We start from the raw sequence: 17,625 nt of genomic DNA on the forward strand, positions 1-17,625 counted from the left end.
CAGTAAGGATTGGGTCATCTTTTTTGAAATTGTGAAGAAGTAAGAAATTTATGCAAGTTTTGCTGTTGCACTCCAAAGTACAAAAATTGCAGCCATTGTGTGTAATGAGTGCTTAGTTAAGATGGATGGCATTTCATTCGTACACTCAGCATTGGGCACTGGGTCTGGTTCATGTAATGTGTAGCATGTTTCATGAAGAATGAGTAAGTAGCTTAAATCAATTTCCTCGAAGTAATTATTTTGTTTTTTCCTTCTCATATTCCCTACTTCAGTTAGACTGTATCTCCACAAGTGCAAGGACCAAGTTTTTAATTTTTTTTTCAACTGGCATGTAATGGTTGCTCTAGAATTATTATTTGCCTGAATAAATGATTGTATGACTGAATCAGTATAGGGAAGTCACTGGAGAGGTAGATGAGAAAATTTCCTGAAGGAGTTGATGGGTTTGGCTCAGATCTCCACCACCTTTCAAGTGTTATGGAAGCCTATATACATGTTTTAATGTAGTTTTTAATGGTTAATTTTTTCCAAAACATTTTCACAAAAATTAACCCTCTTGTCCTGCTTTCTGTAATTTTTCACTTCTCTCCTCGAGCCCCCACCATCCCCTCTCTTGACTCCCTCATCTCCCTTCAAAAGGCCCAAGGACCTCTGCAGAAACTGTGCTCAAGCTTCTTCCCTTGCTGTCAGTACACTAGTCCCCACCTCCACCCCACCCCCCCGCCCCGTTATTCACAGTTTCACTTTCTACAGTTTTAGTTACTCATGGCCAACTGTGGTTTGAAAAATATTAAATGAAAAATTCCAGAAATAAACACTTCATAAGTTCTCAGTTTCACACGATTACAAGTAGCCTGATGGAATTTAATGTCACCTCTGTTCTGTCCAGCCCAGGACATGAATTATCTGTTCATCCAGCACATCCTGACCATTAATCACTTAGCAGTTCTCTGGGTTTTGAGGTCAACTGTCGTGGTATTGCAGTGCTTGTGTTCAAGTCAAGGCTGTATATTGTCACCCTGCTTATTTAACTTCTATGCAGAGTACATCATGAGAAACGCTGGGCTGGAAGAAACACAAGCTGGAATCAAGATTGCCGGCAGAAATATCAATCACCTCAGATATGCAGATGACACCACCCTTATGGCAGAAAGTGAAGAGGAGCTAAAAAGCCTCTTGATGAAAGTGAAAGAGGAGAGTGAAAAGGTTGGCTTAAAGCTCAACATTCAGAAAACGAAGATCATGGCATCTGGTGCCATCACTTCATGGGAAATAGATGGGGAAACAGTAGAAACAGTGTCAGACCTTATTTTTGGGGGCTCCAAAATCACTGCAGATGGTGACTGCAGCCATGAAATTAAAAGACGCTTACTCCTTGGAAGAAAAGTTATGACCAACCTAGATAGCATATTCAAAAGCAGAGACATTACTTTGCCGACTAAGGTCCGTCTAGTCAAGGCTATGGTTTTTCCTGTGGTTATGTCTGGATGTGAGAGTTGGACTGTGAAGAAGGCTGAAACTCCAGTACTTTGGCTACCTCATGCGAAGAGTTGACTCATTGGAAAAGACTCTGATGCTGGCAGGGATTGGGGGCAGGAGGAGAAGGGGACGACAGAGGATGAGATGGCTGGATGGCATCACTGACTCAATGGACGTTGAGTCTGAGTGAACTCCGGGAGTTGGTGATGGACAGGGAGGCCTGGCGTGCTGTGATTCACGGGGTCAGAAAGAGTCGGACACGACTGAGCGACTGAAATGAACTGACAAAATTTGTGCAAGTTTTGCTGTTGCACTCCAAAGTGCAAAAATTAAAGCCACTGTGTGTTCAGTTCAGTTCAGTCCATCTCGTCCTCGGTCGTCCCCTTCTCCTCCTGCCCCCAATCCCTCCCAGCATCAGAGTCTTTTCCAATGAGTCAACTCTTCGCATGAGGGGGCCAAAGTAATGGAGCTTAGACAGGTACATTAAAAAAAAAATTATTTGTTTATTTTTGGCCGTGCTGGATCTTTGCTGATGTGTGTCGGCTTTTTTCTGATTGCAGTGAACAGGGGCTACTCTCTAGTTGCGGCGCTCAGGTTTCTCATTGTAGTGGCTTCTGTCGCTGCAGAGCACAGACTTCAGTAGCTGCAGCACTTGGGTTCAGTTGTTGTGGCTTCCAAGCTCTATACCACAGGCTCAGAAGTTGTAGTGCATGGCTTAGCTGTTCCACAGCATGTGGAATCTTCCTGGATCAGGGATCAAACCTGTGTCTCCTGCACTGGCAGGCGTATTCTTTACCACTGGGCCACCAGGGAAGCCCTCAGTTCAGTTCAGTCGCTCAGTCATGTCTGACTCCCTGCGACCCCATGAATCACAGCACACCAGGCCTCCCTGTTCATCACCATCTCCCGGAGTTCACTCAGACTCACGTCCATCGAGTCCGTGATGCCATCCAGCTATCTCACCCTCGGTCATCCCCTTCTCCTCCTGCCCCCAATCCCTCCCAGCAGCAGAGTCTTTTCCAATGAGTCAACTCTTCTCATGAGGTGGCCAAAGTACTGGAGTTTCAGCTTTAGCATCATTCCTTCCAAAGAAATCCCAGGGTTGATCTCTTTCAGAATGGACTGGTTGGATCTCCTTGCAGTCCAAGGGACTCTCAAGAGTCTTCTCCAACACCACAGTTCAAACTCATCAATTCTTCGGCGCTCAGCCTTCTTCACAGTCCAACTCTCACATCCATACACGACCACTGGAAAAACCATAGCCTTGACTAGACGGACCTTAGTCGGCGAAGTAATGTCTCTGCTTTTGAATATACTATCTAGGTTGGTCATAACTTTTCTTCCAAGGAGTAAGCGTCTTTTAATTTCATGGCTGCAATCACCATCTGCAGTGATTTTGGAGCCCCCCAAAAATAAAGTCTGACACTGTTTCCACTGTTTCCCCATCTATTTCCCATGAAGAGATGGGACTGGATGCCATGATCTTCGTTTTCTGAATGTTGAGCTTTAAGCCAACTTTTTCGCTCTCCTCTTTCACTTTCATCAAGAGGCTTTTTAGCTCCTCTTCACTTTCTGCCATAAGGGTGGTGTCATCTGCATATCTGAGGTGATTGATATTTCTGCCGGCAATCCTGATTCCAGCTTGTGTTTCTTCCAGCCCAGTGTTTCTCACGATTACTCTGCATAGAAGTTAAATAAGCAGGGTGACAATATACAGCCTTGACATAGTCTTTTTCCTATTTGGAACCAGTCTGTTGTTCCATGTCCAGTTCTAACTGTTGCTTCTTGACCTGCATACAGATTTCTCAAGAGGCAGATTAATCCCATCTCATTCAGAATTTTCCACAGTTTATTATGATCGACACAGTCAAAGGCTTTGGCATAGTCAATAAAGCGGAAATAGATGTTTTTCTGGAACTCTCTTGCTTTTTCCATGATCCAGCGGATGTTGGCAATTTGATCTCTGGTTCCTCTGCCTTTTCTAAAACCAGCTTCAACATCAGGAAGTTCACGGTTCATGTATTGCTGAAGCCTGGCTTGGAGAATTTTGAGCATTACTTTACTAGCATGTGAAATGAGTGCAATTGTGCGGTAGTTTGAGCATTCTTTTGCATTTCCTTCCTTTGGAATTGGAATGAAAATGGACCTTTTCCAGTCCTGTGGCCACTGCTGAGTTTTCCAAATTTGCTGGCATATTGAGTGCAGCACTTTCACAGCATCATCTGTGAAATGAGTTACATTACTGTGTGTAATGAGTGCTTAGTTAAGATGGAATGGCATTTCATTTGTATATGATATTTTGAGAGAGACAATATTCACATAATTTTATACAATGTGTGTGCTTAGTTGCTCAGTCATGTTGGACTCTTTGGGACCCGGTGGACTATAGCCTGCCAAGTTCCTCTGTCAATGGAATTTTTCAGGCAAGAATACTGGAGTGGGTTGCCATTTCCTTCTCCATTTATTACAGTATATCATTATAATTGTTCTATTTTATTAATTTTTATTGTTAATATCTTATTGTGCCTATTTTATAAATTAAACTGTATCACAATTATGTTAGTACAAGAAAAAACACTATATATATGGTTCAGTAGATCCACAGTTTCAGGTATTCACTGGGAGTCTTGGATCATACCCCCTAAGGATAAGGGAGAAACCACTGTAACTACTGAACAGAGTCAGCTTCACCACTTTAACTAATGTCTGGTTGGTGTGTATATTTGACACTAAGTTCAGTGGAATCAAACATCATTAATATTTTCAAAATCTAGTTCTTTTCCTATCTTGGCTTCAAGAAAGAATTGCCGTCTTAGATATTTTCTCTTGATCAACAGAAGCTCTAAATTATTTACTGATCTTGTCTTTAAACTTTGATATTTTGTTCCAAAATTTGTTTTTGCATTGATTTTTCTTTGAAAAAACACTGCGATACTCTGGTTTCTTTTCAGAACATAAAACTCTTTCGCCTTTTATTAAAGATTTCTGTAGAGAAAAACAATTCTGAGTTTTTATCCAACTTTTTGAGGCCCTGCACTTGCAAGGCTAAAAAAACAAAACATAACAACAAAACCCCACTGCACTGAAATACGCTTTGGACGTTACTTTGGACGTTAAACTTTCGGGGGTCCCGGGAGTTTTGCATCTCCAGCGCCGCCCCCGCCTTCCCCGCCCCGCTCCCACCCAACTCCCACCCAACTCCCACCCCACCCCACCTTGGTGCAAGGAGTCTGCCGCCCTTTACAGGACGTCCCTATGCTCGCCCCTCAGGCGCATGCGCAGCGCAGGAGGCGCGGACACGGTAGGACCCCTTCCCGGAAGCACTGAACAGGCCCTCGACTGGGCCAGTCAGAGGAGGCGTGGACCGGCTTGCCTTGCTCCGCCCCTTGCCGCTCCGCACCCACGTGCTCCTGCCCATTAGAAAGGCGGGAGGCGGGGTCTCAGCTCTGCGCGGTCTCCTTGGGAATTCTTTCACCGGAAGTACCGCAGGCTGGGACCTCCGGTGTGGAGCGGAGGTTCAGCGATGTTAGTAAGTGGTTCTGCCTTGACCCCAAAATGCTGTAAAGAGGCCCTCTGGGGTTGGTGCCTGCTAAATCTGGGCGAGTGGCGGATCCCATGAGCCTTCCACACGTCACCTAGGCCCGGTCCTTTAGGTGTCTGTTCCATCTGTCTGGCGTTCCCGGTTAGGATGGGTCCCGAAGTGTTCAGGATTTCTGTCTCCTACTTCCAGAAGAGCCCGAAACTCTAGGAAGTCAACGTCTGAGTTCCAGTCTGGATGTCTTTTCAAAAGGCGAGGTGGACTGGGAAGCCGGCACCGCAAAACCCAGTGTACCCTATTCAGGCTAAGGGCTCCTTCTCCGTTGCTGAGGGCTTGCTACCTCCCAGTGTGATCCGAGGACCTGGCGTCACTGCCTGGGGGATTGTTAGGAATGCCTAAGCTCAGGCTCCATCCCAGACTTCCTGAGTCAGAACCTTCACTTTAAAAACATTCTAGGTGATTTCTGTGCACGTTAATTTTTGAGAATCTCTGCCTTCAGCTTCCCGAGATTTCTAGTCTAGGAGGCAGTGTTGATGTATATAATTGCTTCAGCAGTTGGTGGCCTCTACTGCAGATCTAAAGGAGATGTTAAGGTTTGAGCCTGGTAAGTCAGCCTCAGGATCTTTATGACATCCCAGGCATCACCTACTACTTAATCAAGATGACATAAGGAAAGTGATGGTGAGGGGTGATATAAATAGACAAATTTACGGTGAGCATGGTTATTTGGGAATGTGCAGAAGCACTCAGGAAAGGGAAACTGATGTACACGAGGACGTGCTTAATCAACGGTTAAAAGACTGATAGCATATGTGTTAGGGATGAATGAATCTATTCATCAACTTGGCATCCCAGCAACATCGTTTCTAACCAAGGAACTCATTTTATAGTAAAAGGAATGTGGTAGCCAGTTGTCAGGATAGTCCTGGGCAGTCCTAGTCTTGTATAATTTCTTCACACAGTGAATTGGGCTGATTTATGTCTTAATGTATTGGGGCTTCTGTAACAAAATATCATGGACTGGGTAGCTTGTACCTAACAGAAATTTATTTGGGGGACTTCCCTGGTGGTCCTAAGACTCTACAAGCTCTCAATGCAGGGTGCCCAGGTTCAATCTCTGGTCAGGGAACTAGATCCCACATGCTGCAACTAAGAATTCAAATGCCTCAACTGACCCCACATAATTCAGTTAAGATGTGGTGCAACTAATACATTTCTTTTAAAAGAAATTTATTTTTCACAGTTCTGGAGGCTAGAAAGTGTAAAATCGAGATGCTGGCACATTTGTTGTGTGGTGAGAGCACACTTCCTGGATCATAGATGGCAGTTCTACTGCATATGGTGGAAGGGGCAAGGGCGCTGTCTCAGGGCTCTTAGAAGGGTACTGATCCCGTTGGGGAAGGTTCTGCCCTCATGAGCTAATCACCTTCCATAGGCTTCATCACCTCAGGATTAGGATTTCAGCATACAAATTTTGCTGGGACATTCGGTCTGCAGCACTGTGTGAGTTATAGGGTATTACGGAAATGATGCTGTGTGACTTCTAGAGCTCAGTATTAAAGATACTGTGGCTTCTATGCTGCTGTCTTGAATCACTTGCTCAGGGGGAAATGAGCTCCTCTGTCGCAAGGATATATCAAGTTAGCTCCCTGGAGAACTCCACACGAGGAACTGAGGCTTCCTCCCAATAGCAGTGTGTGAGCAAGCCATCTTGGACACTCATCCTCCACAATGGTTGAGCTTTCAGATGACTGAGCACCTGCAGATAACTGCAGTCTTATGAGAGGCCCTGATCCTGAACCATTCCACTAAACCATTCATGACTGGATTCATGACCTATAGGAACTGTGTGATATAAATGTTTATTGTTTTAAGTTGCAAAGTTTTGATATAACTTGTTACTTGACAACAGATAACTTACACAAAGGATAAAGCCAGTGTCCATGGGCTTCTTTGGTGTTTACTTCCACACTATTACCAGGAACAGTTGACCTTAGGAGTAGAGAAATGATCTTTTAAAGACTCAGTTTTGACCCCAGTTGAGGTTACCAGGTGGCTAAGTGGTAAAGAATCTGCCTGCCAATGCAGGAGACGTGGGTTCAGTTTCTGGGTTGGGAAGATCCCTTGGAAAAGGAAATGGCAACCCACTCCAGTATTCTTGCCTGGAAAATTCTATGGACAGAGGAGCCGGGCAGGCTGCAGCCCATGGCAATGTAAAGAGTCGGACACGACTGAGCACACATGCACATAGCAGTGTTACCCTGTAAGATTAGGGTGCTGTTTTATAGAATACAGTATAAGTTTCATACCAGGGGACAATATGTGCTAAACGTTTTCCCAGGTAGCAATTTATGGGGCAAGGAAACAAGAAGTAGAAGTAGGCACCTCTTTTTGTAATACCTCATGGTGTATTTGTAACATTTTGCTTTTTACCCCAGCAGTACTGGGCTCTGAAGAGACTTCCTGCTGGCCAATTTGGGATCCTTTTGCTACTGGATAAACTGAACAAAAGGAGATTCTAATATTGTTATCAGTTTGACTGTCTATAGAGAGTAGTTTTTCTGCCGCACAGTGGTAGCAGAGAGGATATGGGTGGAAAGATCTCCCTGAGAGATTCTGGAATTGTCCTGTGATGGGAGTTAATAAAAGACTAGGAGAGTCTTATATGGGCAAGATCATAAGAAGGTCAGATCTCTCAGACATGAGAATTTAGGTTACTATTCAGAATTTTTTAAAACCTTGAGTAGCTGAGATGCTGGCTAAAGGGAAATGGAACATGAATTCAATTGTGGATAAGGGAGACTTCCCAGGTGGGTCACTGGTTAAGAATACCCTTGCCAATGCAAGAGGCATGAGTTCAATCCCTGGTCTGGGAAGACTCCACTTGCCACGGGACAACTAAGCTGGTTTGCCATGACTACTGAAGCCCACACTTTAGAACCTGTGCTCCATAACAAGAGAAGACACTGCAACAGGAAGCCCATGCACTGCAACTAGAGAGTAGTCCCCACTTGCAGCAACGAAGACCCAGCCCAGCCAAAAAAATAAAAATAAATAAAAAATTTTTTAAAGATTGTGGATAGACTGAGTGAATGAAGTGAACTGAACTATAATATTTAGTCTTAAGGTAAAATGAAAAATTAAAGTTAGAATTGTCATACTAAAAGAAACAAAGGTCATTATTTGACAAGGAAAAAGTGATATTTACTAATTTTTGTGATTATGTGATATGTTTGTATTCTGTTTTATTTACTTACAATCAGGGAGAAATAGCATTGGATATTGATTTTTTATTAAAGTATTTATATCCAGCATGGAGCACCATGGACTGTAATTTAACCAAGCCAGCTACTGGCTGTCAGCTAATAAGGCTATTTTGTAATTTTTCAGTTCACCATCTTGGCCAAATGTAGCTAAAGTCAGACTCCATGACATTAATCTGTGCTGTTCAGAACTGAACTGTTGCCAAAATTCTATCAACTAGGAGTCTATTTAAAAAATATTATTTGTGATTGGACTAGAATTACTATTACCTGTCCTTTTGCTTTGCTGTGAACTGTTGAATCATCCTATATACAATAACTATGAAAATTTATATAAACGCTGGATACAATGTGTTAGCAAGCTACAATACAGACAAATATCAGAAATAAGTTGATTATTAGTCTTTATAATAGATCATGAACACAGGGGTTTAGAAGACCAAACCCCATTGTTAAAAAAACTTTGTAAAAAAACATTGTAAAATCCAGCTTGTATGTTCTAGAGATTCATTTTGTATATTGTATGAATCCCTTTTCCTTTGAATTTGCAGTAATGAAGAATCTAGGACGAAATTCCTAAGCACTTAGGAAGATAGAGGAAAATGGTTGAGCAATAAAATATTGAGTAAAAAAAAACAAGACTTTGAAAAAATTGACAAATAATAGTTCCAAGGAAATGTGTATCTGCTCAATCCATCTCTTTTATTCTTTTTTTAGCTTATACTTGATTGAGGACAATTAGTTCAGCTGTTTGGGAAGAGATTGTATATTTAAATCCATGATAGCACTGCAAGTTTGGAATTTTTACTGTCTGTTATTAAGTGTGAACCATTAACATAAAGTTATCAAATCAGAATTATCCAAGGTAGTTTTCCAGAGCATTGTATGACGGATATATTATTTCCTAGAGTAAGTTATCATTTTTCCTTTCTGAGAAAGGAAAAGGAGAGTTGCTGAATTCAAGATATTGCAGGAATGGATAGTGTTATTTGAAGAGGAGAAATATAATGGGGGCATTGACATGTGTAATTTCTTACACATACAATTGTAAGAAAGATTATAGAGACATCCTGAATATTCTTCACTTAATTTCCCCCAATGGTAACACAAAATTGACATTGATATAATTCACTGACTTTATTCAGGTTTCATCAGTTTCCCACCCACTCATTTGTGTATGTGTATATATTTATTTCTATGTAATTTCATCAAATGTTTAGGTTTGTATCACCACCACCACAGCTGAAATACAGAACAGTACTATTTAAAAAAAAATAATAAAGATTGTGGATAAAGGAAATTATTGATATCAATTAATCATTCGTGGCTACCTATGGAAATGAATATTACATAATTCAGTCATGTTTCCCTCTTTCTGTTATATTTATATTTATCCCTTGAGCTAGTTAGCTTTCTTCTTTTGTCTCCCTCCTTCTGTTTTACATGTACGTAGGGGATGTAGTTATTGCTTAGCTTTCAAGTTTGATTCAGAAGTTATAGAAAGTCATAATGGGATCATGATTGGAGAAGGGAAGATCTTAGTTTGGCTCCTGGATACAGTAACTCTTGTTCTTCTGTGGTGAGAAGGATACTTGTATTATGTTAGACCAGAGAATTTCTCTATTGAAGGGTAAGTAGGTGAGAGGAGTGTGTGTTAATATACAGCTGGGAGGATGGATTCCAATGGGAGTTTATCTTCTTTGGCTTCCCAACTTCTGTGACTCCTTCCAAAGCTTAGGTAAAAATACCTACCTTGTCATTCTGGTGGGGAAGAAAATCCTACTTCTTCCTGTGTCACAGAAAACTCTGAACCACTTCTATCCCAGCCCCTCTAGGAGCTAAGCTGTGGGCATGTGTGGACCCATTAGATATCCTGGGTCAGCCTTGACACAAAGAAAGGGAGCAAGGAGATTTTCCTAGCAGTGGCAGCTATTGCAGCAAAAAGGGATTGCTGGGCAACAGCGCTTCTGGTGGCAACTTGTGCCCAGTGCTAGCTGTGTCGGAGTCGTGAGCTGTGAGGTTTATGCTGGGATAAACCTGCCAATCCAGCCTGTGCTGTGGATGATCTGGGTCACTCTAGCTGCCATGTGACCTCCTGAGCCTACTTCTCCAGTTGCATCATGTTTTTAAATTAAGAATTATCAGTTTCAAGAAAACATTTTCTGCTTAATTGGCAAGACTCTATTATTTTCACCTAAAAACTGTGAGTGAGGCCACAGTACTCAACCATCTGAAAAGGACTTGAGGGACTTCCCTGGTAGTCCAGTGGCTAAGACTTCAAACGCAGGGGGCTCGGGTCAGGGAACTAGATCCCACATGCAACTAAGAATCCACATGCTGCAACTAAGACTGGGCACAGCCACATAAACAAATATTAGGGGCTTCTCGGGTAGCACTACTGGAAGAACTTGCCTGTCGATGCAGGGCATGTGGGTTTGACCCCTGGGTCGGGAAGATCCCCTGGAATGTGCTGTGCTTAGTCGTTCAGTCTTGTCTGACTCTTTGCGACCCCATTGACTATAGGCTGCCAGGCTCCTCGGCCATGGGGATTTTCCAGGAAAGAATACTGCAGTGGGTTGCCATGCCCTCTTCCAGGGGATCTTCCCAACCCAGGGATCAAACCCAGGTCTCCCTCATTGGAGGCAGATTCTTTACCATCTGAGCCACCAGGGAATTCCCTGAAATAGGGAATGGCAACCTGCTGTAGTATTATTGCCTGTAGAATCCCATGGACAGAGGAGCCTGGTGAGCTACAGTCCATGGGGCCACAAAGAGTTGGACATGACCAAGCACACACAAAGAAAGAAATATTTAAACAAAGAAATATTTAAAAAAAAAAAAAAAAGGAAAGGACTTGAACTCTGAACAGGGTGGCCACTAGTATTCTCTCCAGCTCATTGCTGTTTCTGTGCTTTTTTGTTGTTGTTGTTGTTTTTCTGCATAGATTGTTGCTTCTCCATCTACGAGGCAGACAAGAGACAGTTGCAAGCTTCTGGATTTCCCCATCTAGACCAAGTCATACTGGGAATAACCCACAGGTCCTCAAGCATCAGTGCAAAGTTCCCGAATCCATCACAAATCCTCACTGGGAGAAGATGGTGGATTCTAAATTGGGCTGCTGGAGCCCACACTCCTCTGAGTATGGATTGATGACCATCCCCAGAAAAGGGTGATCTACTGTGTGCTGGGAAGACATCCCCACAGAAGTCTGCTCTGGGAACCTGGGGTTTCTCAGTCGTGAGATGCTGTGCTGTCTGCTACATCTCCCTCCAGGCTGATCCTTTGCATCAGATGCTTTACAGGAAGAAGCACAACTCCCCCCCACCCCAGCTTCCCTATCTGCAAATACATCACTAGCTCTACACAGTAAATGACCAGATATTAGAGAAAGAAGAGGCTCACTCAGATAACACTGCAATAACCCCACTTTCTGAGCTAAGAAGAAGACCTTTTAATAGCTGAATTGTCAAATATGTAAGCATAAGCCCAGATCAGCAAGGTGATGAAATTGGAGATTTCAAAGGATTTTCTCTGGGACTCCTCTCCACTCAGACTGCTTTATCTCCAAGTTCTGACCTGAAGTTAGATCATATGCTTTGTTTTCATTGTTGGGCTCATAGGGACCAGGAAACAGGTGGGACAATTATTTTCTGCTTGTCTCTAATAAGGCTCTCAGGGAATCTGGTCCCAATGGCCATGGAGGCTACTGTAAGAAATCATTTCTGGCCAACCTTCCCCTCCTCCAAAAACATCCTTCCTGCACAGAAAGCTCAGGTCATAAACACTCTGCTCCTCACCTGCTCAGGACCTACCTATCCTTCCAAGCCTTTCCAAACCTTATAATAAAGAGGAGCCCTGGCCAGTTCCTCAAAGGTGAAGCACACTTGATGGCAACAGCACAAGCTTCTCCAGGTGAGATGGTAACAGTCAATATTTCTTTTTTTTTTGGGTGGGGGGTTGTGCTGTATAGTATGTGGGATCTTAGTCCCCTGACCAGGGGTTGAACCCACACCCCCTGCAGTGGGAGCTCAGAATCTTAGCCAAAGGACTATCAGGGAAGTCTAAATATTTCTTTATTAATGGGTGAAGTTTTTGGAAGGACCTCCTTCATTAAATCTTTCAGATCCAGGGAGCAGTAGCTGTCCTCAGCTGGAGCTTGAGATAAACCCAATACCAACTGTTTCTCTTCTCTCTACGAACTACTAAGTAGGAGAAAGACTGGTAACCTTAATAGAGACACACATAGAGGCAGGGGAGGGCTGTGCATTATTTTTATGTTATATTTCATATAATTTAAAAAATGAATCCAATGGGAGCAGCAGCATCTAGGACTGGGAGTTGGAAGTTGAGGGTGTGGGGAGTAGGGGCAGATTCTGACTAAGCAATTCTGTGTGCATGGAGTCACTTCAGTCGTGTCCTACTCTTTGTGACCCCATGGACTGTAGCCCACCAGGCTCCTCTGTCCTTAGGGATCTCCAGGCAAGAATACTGGAGTGGGTTGCCATGCCCTCCTTCAGGGGATCTTCCCAACCCAGGGATTGAACCTGCTTCTCCTCTGTCTCCCACATTGGCAGGTGGGTTCTTTACCACTGGTGCCACCTGGGAAGCCCTTGAGCAACTCTAAGGGAGGGTTTATTAGCTCAAGGCTATGGTTTTTCCTGTGGTCATGTATGGATGTGAGAGGTGGACTGTGAAGAAGGCTGAGCACCGAAGAATTGATGCTTTTGAACTGTGGTGTTGGAGAAGACTCTTGAGAGTCCCTTGGACTGCAAGGAGATCCAACCAGTCCATTCTGAAGGAGATCAACCCTGGGATTTCTTTGGAAGCAATGATGCTAAAGCTGAAACTCCAGTACTTTGGCCACCTCATGAGAAGAGTTGACTCATTGGAAAAGACTCTGCTGCTGGGAGGGATTGGGGGCAGGAGGAGAAGGGGATGACCGAGGATGAGATGGCTGGATGGCATCACGGACTCGATGGACATGAGTCTGAGTGAACTCCAGGAGATGGTGATGGACAGGGAGGCCTGGCGTGCTGCGATTCATGGGGTCGCAAAGAGTCGGACATGACTGAGCGACTGAACTGAACTGATGGTTGCTGCTGCTGCTAAGTTACTTCAGCTGTGTCCGACTCTGTGTGACCCCATAGATGGCAGCCCACCAGGCTCCCCCATCCATGGGATTCTCTAGGCAAGAACACTGGAGTGGGTTGCCATTTCCTTCTCCCAATGCATGAAAGTGAAAAATGAAAGTGAAGTCGCTCAGTTGTGTCCAACTCTTTGTGACCCCATGGACTGCAGCCTACCAGGCTCCTCCATCCATGGGATTTTCCAGGCAAGAGTATTGGAGTGGGGTGCCATTGCCTTCACCCTGGAGCTTTGATTATTGCACCCAAACCATTAGCTTCTAGCTTTCTGACCTCTGCTTCTCATCTCTGCATCTTAGTCCAGCCCCATGGGAGAGGCCAACCAGTCGAGAGTCTCTGAGTTCCTCCTCCTGGGGCTCTCCAGGCAGCCCCAGCAGCAGCAACAGCTCCTCTTCCTGCTCTTCCTCACCATGTACCTGGCCACGGTCCTGGGAAACCTGCTCATCCTCCTAGCCATCAGCATGGACTCCCGCCTGCACATCCCCATGTACTTCTTCCTCTGCAACCTGTCCTTCGTGGACATCTGCTTCTCCTCTACCACTGTCCCCAAGGTGCTGGCCAACCACATACTCGGGAGCCAGACCATCTCTTTCTCTGGGTGTCTCACGCAGATGTACTTTGTTTTTATGTTCATGGACATGGACAATTTCCTCCTGGCTGTGATGGCCTATGACCGCTTTGTGGCTGTATGCCACCCCTTACACTATTCAGCAAAGATGACCCCCCAGCTCTGTGCCCTGCTGATCACTGGGTCGTGGGTCACTGCCAGTCTGGATATGCTCTTGCATACCCTGCTGATGGCTCAACTCTCCTTCTGTGCAGACAATGCCATCCCCCACTTCTTCTGTGATGTGACCCCCCTCCTCAAGCTCTCCTGCTCTGACACACACCTCAATGAGGTGATGATACTGACTGAGGCTGCCCTGATCATGATCACCCCATTCGTTTGCATCCTGGCTTCATATGTCCTTATCACCTGTGCTGTTCTGAGGATCCCATCCACAAAGGGGAGATGGAAAGCCTTCTCCACCTGTGGCTCCCACCTGGCTGTAGTGTTCCTCTTCTACGGCACCATCATATTTCTGTATTTCAACCCTTCGTCCTCCCACGCAGCTGAGACAGATGTAGCAGCTGCTGTGATGTTCTCTGTGGTGACCCCCATGCTGAACCCCTTCATCTACAGCCTGAGAAACCAGGACATAAAAGGGGCTCTTGGAAAAGTGATTGCTATGAAATTTTTTTCTGCTCAGTAATAAAATGGGCTAAGAAAGTCACAGAGGGAACAAATTTCTAAGAAAATTATATTTTTATTTTTTCCATCATGTAAAACTTAAATTTTGTCTTTTAATCTTGATACTGGAAACCTATATCCTGATCTTTCACTTACATATTATAACAGTTTTTCTATATTTCTGAATAGTCTCCACAACTTTATTTTCCTTCCCTTTTGTATTTTTATCAAGTTGCTCTAGCAAAATAAACTCACTAGTCACCCTGCTACTGAATTAAAACATAAGGGAAGTTTTACTATTTAAAAGTACAACTTTATAATTGAAAATGACTGCAGAAAACAAAACATTGATAAATAGATGAAACTGGTTAAAACATCACTGAGAAGGATGAGGGACAAAGACAAAAATTAGGGCACTTCCCCTTAACTCAGAGAGAGCTAAGATGATATCTTTTATGAAAAAGGACAGAATTTGAATCCAAGGCGATTTCTGTTTATAACAATGATATTTTATTATTCTTTGTAATTGTGTGTTGGTATTTTTGTCTAAAGGGATAAATGGTAGCGTTTTCCATTTTTAGTCTATATATCCAAGAAGTATTTGTAATAAGAGGGACAATACCTGTTCTTCCCAAAGTCTGAAAGAAATCCCCAACCTTTGCTCCATATATCTTTGTGCTCTATTAGCTACAGGCATATTTATGTTTTATATAATCTTGTTTTATCCTTTTATTGTTATAGTTTAGTTCAGTTCAGTCACTTAGTTGTGTCTGACTCTTTGCGACCCCATGAATTGCAGCACACCAGGCCTCCCTGTCCATCACCAACTCCCGGAGTTCACTCGGACACGTCCATCAAGTCCATGATGCCATGCAGCCATCTCATCCTCTGTCATCCCCTTCTCCTCCTGCCCCCAATCCCTCCCAGCATCAGAGTCTTTTCCAATGAGTCAACTCTTCACATGAGGTGGCCAAAGTACTGGAGTTTCAGCTTTAGCATCATTCCTTCCAAAGAAATCCCAGGGTTGATCTTCAGAATGGACTGGTTGGATCTCCTTGCAGTCCAAGGGACTCTCAAGAGTCTTCTCCAACACCACAGTTCAAAAGCATCAATTCTTCGGTACTCAGCTTTCTTTATAGTCCACCTCTCACATCCATACATGACCACTGGAAAAACCATAGCCTTGACTAGACGGACCTTTGTTGGCAAAGTAATGTCTCTGATTTTCAACATGCTATCTAGGTTGGTCATAATTTTTCTTCCAAGGAGTAAGCGTCTTTTAATTTCATGGCTGCAGTCACCATCTGCAGTGATTTGGGAGCCCAAAAAATAAGGTCTGACACTGTTTCCACTGTTTCCCCATCTATTTCCCATGAAGTGATGGAACCAGATGCCATGATCTTCGTTTTCTGAATGTTGAGCTTTAAGCTAACTTTTTCACTCTCCTCTTTCACTTTCATCAAGAGGCTTTTTAGTGCCTCTTCACTCTCTGCCATAAGGGTGGTGTCATCTGCATATCTGAAGTTATTGATATTTCTCCCAGCAATCCTGATTCCAGCTTGTGTTTCTTCCAGCCCAGCGTTTCTCATGATGTACTCTGCATAGAAGTTAAATAAGCACGGTGACAATATACAGCCTTGACATACTCCTTTTCCTATTTGGAACCAGTCTGTTGTTCCATGACCAGTTCTAACTGTTGCTTCCTGACCTGCATATAGGTTTCTCAAGAGGCAGGTCAGGTGGTCTGGTATTCCCATCTCTTTCAGAATTTTCCACAGTTTATTGTGATCCACACAGTCAAAGGCTTTGGCATAGTCAATAAAGCAGATATTTTTCTGGAACTCTCTTGCTTTTTTCCATGATCCAGTGGATGTTGGCAATTTGATCTCTGGTTCCTCTGCCTTTTCTAAAACCAGCTTGAACATCTCAAAGTACATGGTTCACATATTGCTGAAGCCTGGCTTGGAGAATTTTGAGCATTACTTTACTAGCGTGTGAGATGAGTGCAACTGTGCAATAGTTTGAGCATTCTTTGGCATTGCCTTTCTTTGGGATTGGAATGAAAACTGACCTTTTCCAGTCCTGTGGCCACTGCTGAGTTTTCCAAATTTGCTGGCATATTGAGTGCAGCACTTTCACAGCATCATCTTTCAGGATTTCAAATAGCTCAACTGGAATTCCATCACCTCCACTAGCTTTCTAAGTGATGCTTTCTAAGGCCCACTTGACTTCACATTCCAGGATGTCTGGCTCTAGGTGAGTGATCACACCATTGTGATTATCTTGGTCTTGAAGATCTTTTTTGTACAGTTCTTCTGTGTATTCTTGCCACCTCTTCTTAATATCTTCTGCTTCTGTTAGGTTTATACCATTTCTGTCCTTTATCGAGCCCATCTTTGCATGAAATATTCCCTTGGTATCTCTAATTTTCTTGAAGAGATCTCTAGTCTTTCCCATTTTGTTGTTTTCCCCTGTTTCTTTGTATTGATCGCTAAGGAAGGCTTTCTTATCTCTTCTTGCTATTCTTTGGAACTCTGCATTCAGATGCTTATATCTTTCCTTTTCTCCTTTGCTTTTCGCCTCTCTTCTTTTCACAGCTATTGGTAAGGCCTCCCCATACAGCCATTTTGCTTTTTTGCATTTGTTTTCCACAGGGATGGTCTTAATCCCTGTCTCCTGTACAATGTCACGAACCTCATTCCATAGTTCATCAGGCACTCTATCAGATCTAGTCTCTTAAATCTATTTCTCACGTCCACTGTATAATCATAAGGGGTTTGATTTAGGTCATACCTGAATGGTCTAGTCGTTTTCCCCACTTTCTTCAATTTAAGTCTGAATTTGGCAATAAGCAGTTCATGATCTGAGCCACAGTCAGCTCCTGGTCTTGTTTTTGTTGACTGTATAGAGCTTCTCCATCTTTGGCTGCAAAGAATATAGTCAATCTGATTTTGGTTTTGACCATCTTGT

General features: G+C 43.5%; 1 protein-coding gene and 1 non-coding gene across 2 annotated transcripts; both read left to right on the forward strand.

The window, feature by feature from the left end:
* Positions 1 to 4,410: 4,410 nt before the first annotated feature.
* LOC120860189 lies at positions 4,411 to 4,526 on the forward strand. Its single transcript, XR_005720262.1, has one exon. It is a non-coding gene; the product is annotated as a U5 spliceosomal RNA (small nuclear RNA).
* A 9,206-nt stretch (positions 4,527 to 13,732) lies between these two features.
* Positions 13,733 to 14,677, forward strand: LOC120874156 (olfactory receptor 1361-like). Its single transcript, XM_040255303.1, has one exon. The coding sequence runs from the start codon at positions 13,733 to 13,735 to the stop codon at positions 14,675 to 14,677; it is 945 nt and encodes a 314-aa protein (XP_040111237.1).
* Positions 14,678 to 17,625: the final 2,948 nt, after the last annotated feature.

The sequence above is a fragment of the Oryx dammah genome, unplaced genomic scaffold (assembly GCF_014754425.2).
Source record: "Oryx dammah isolate SB20612 unplaced genomic scaffold, SCBI_Odam_1.1 HiC_scaffold_2, whole genome shotgun sequence".
Taxonomy (NCBI): Eukaryota; Metazoa; Chordata; class Mammalia; order Artiodactyla; family Bovidae; genus Oryx; species Oryx dammah.